This window comes from Taurulus bubalis (assembly GCF_910589615.1).
Source record: "Taurulus bubalis genome assembly, chromosome: 9".
Classification (NCBI taxonomy): domain Eukaryota; kingdom Metazoa; phylum Chordata; class Actinopteri; order Perciformes; family Cottidae; genus Taurulus; species Taurulus bubalis.
In genome coordinates this window covers 25,218,977-25,221,476 of record NC_136597.1, presented here as the reverse complement: position 1 = coordinate 25,221,476, position 2,500 = coordinate 25,218,977, and the positions used below count along the sequence as shown (strand labels likewise).

General features: G+C 44.9%; 1 protein-coding gene across 1 annotated transcript in view; it reads right to left on the bottom strand.

Moving 5' to 3' along the window:
* Positions 1-2,500, bottom strand: part of cttnbp2 (cortactin binding protein 2) — a gene marked incomplete at its 5' end in the record, with an annotated part of 72,762 nt that overhangs the window by 7,149 nt on the left and 63,113 nt on the right. Inside the window, 2 exons of the mRNA XM_079223099.1 lie at positions 720-819; positions 1,302-1,388. Coding sequence (XP_079079225.1) covers positions 720-819; positions 1,302-1,388 — 187 coding nt within the window. The remainder of the gene's footprint in view (positions 1-719; positions 820-1,301; positions 1,389-2,500) is intronic.

Genomic DNA, 2,500 nt, shown 5'->3' with positions numbered 1-2,500 from the left:
TTTAAAGGTATTATTGTATTTATTTAGAAAGTCATAAGAAGTTTAAAAAAAATCAAAGTATAGTATGTCATAAAAATAAAATGTTAAAGTCACAACCAAAAAGGCATGTTTGATTATTGAGACGTGTGTGTGTGTGTATGTTTGTGTGTGTGTGTATGTTTGTGTGTGTGTATGTTTGTGTGTGTGTGTGTGTATGTGTGTGTATGTGTGCATATATGTCTGTGTTGTGTGTGTGTGTGCATGTGTGTGTATGTGTGTGTGTGTATGTGTGTGTGTGCATATATGTCTGTGTTGTGTGTGTGTGTGTGCATGTGTGTATGTGTGTGTATGTGTGTGTGCATATATGTCTGTGTTGTGTGTGTGTGCATGTGTGTATGTGTGTGTATGTGTGCGTGTGCATATATGTCTGTATTGTATGTCTGTGTGTGTGTAAATGTGCATATATGTTTGTGTGTGTGCGTGTGTGTGTGCATATATGTTTGTGTGTGTGTGTGTGTGCGCATATATGTGTGTGTGTGTGTGTGTGTGTGTGTGTGCGCGGGAATGTGCACATACGTCTGTCTGTGTGTGTGCATGTCTGTTTGTGTGCATGTGTGCATGTGTGCATGTCTGTTTGTGTGCATGTGTGCATGTTTGCATGTGTGCATGTCTGTTTGTGTGCATGTGTGCATGTGTGCATGTGTGCATGTGCGCGTGTGCGTGTGTGTGTGTGTCCCTACCACAGGCCACAAAGGTCTCCAGCAGCTGCTCCTTGGTCAGACTCTCCTCCACCTCCACCCGAACCACGTCACAGCCGAGACCCCGCAGCTCCTGCTTGGACTGGAGAGAGAGAGAGAGAGAGAGAGAGAGAGAGACAGAGAGAGAGGTATAAGTACAGAGCGCGTTGTCATGGAAACAAAGAAAGTCTACTACTCCTTCATTTCGGAGACGGCTTCTCCAGCCTCACTCTGCCATCAAGGAGAGCTCTGTTCCTTCTTACTTCCTCATGACCTTCACACATCTCTCTCTCCTCTTTCCTTACCGGCTCAGACCGGCTGTCTGTGCGCTGCCTTCACCGTGGCAACAGGACAGACGGAACACGGTAACGGGTTATAATGAGAACGCTTCAGAACCTTTTGGTTCTTCACTTGGTTTGCTTCGCTGTGCAACAGAGACGTTACCGTCTCTTTAAAAGTGGGCGGGGCCAGGCCGTCGTATGCGCGCGGGATCTGAGCCGACGTGAATCATCTCTGTCGCGTTAATGAATCAAATAACTAAAACAAAATGTTGTGTTTCTGTTGCTCTCATACTGGTGGACGCACCTTGATGCAGCGGGCGACCAGACGGGCAATGGATTCCTCACAGCTGCCCTCCAGGCCATGAAAGATGAGGTTACCATACTGTTCCACCTGGAGGGGAGGGGGAGAGAGGGCAAGGGGTAGAGAGAGAGAGAGAAAGGGGGGGAGAGAGAGGGCAAGGGGGAGAGAGAGAGGTGGAGAGAGAGAGAGAGAAAGGGGGTGAGATAGTGAGAGGGGGAGAGAGAGAGAGAGAAGGGGGGAGAGGGAGAAAGGGGGTGAGAGAGTGAGGGGGAGAGAGAGAGCGAGGTGAGAGGGAGAGAGAGGGTGAAAGAGAGAGAAATGGTGAGAGACAGCGAGGGGGAGAGAGAGAGAGGAGGAGAGAGGGTGAAAGAGAGAGAGAGAGAAAGGGGGAGAGAGGGTAAGAGAGAGAGAGATTTACTATTTTCCTCATTGATGTCAACCACTGGTTTAACTAACTCAGAATGAACGTGTAAAGAGACAGAAGCCTCCTCTTCCTCCTCCTCCTCCTCTTCCTCTTCCTCCTCCTCGCTATGCTCTCATAAATAAATTGTTTCCCTTATTGATGACCTGGTTCTATCACAATCTAAACACAGGAACATAGGAACATAGGAACACAGGAACATAGAAACATAGGAACATAGGAACATAGGAACATGAACATAGAAACATAGGAACATAGGAACATAAGAACATAAGAACATAAGAACATAGGAACATAGGAACATAGAAACATAGGAACATAGGAACATAGGAACATAGGAACATAGGAACATAGGAACATGAACATAGGAACATATGAACATAGGAACAGGAACATAGAAACATAGGAACATAGGAACATAGGAACATAGAAACATAGGAACATAGGAACATAGGAACATAGGAACAGGAACATAGAAACATAGGAACATAGGAACATAGGAACATAGGAACATAGGAACATAGGAACATGAACATAGAAACATAGGAACATAGGAACATAGGAACATAGGAACATAGGAACATGAACATAGAAACATAGGAACATAGGAACATAGGAACATAGGAACATAGGAACATAGGAACATGAACATAGAAACATAGGAACATAGGAACATAGGAACATAGGAACATGAACATAGAAACATAGGAACATAGGAACATAGGAACATAGGAACACAGGAACATAGAAACATAGGAACATAGGAACATAAGAACATAAG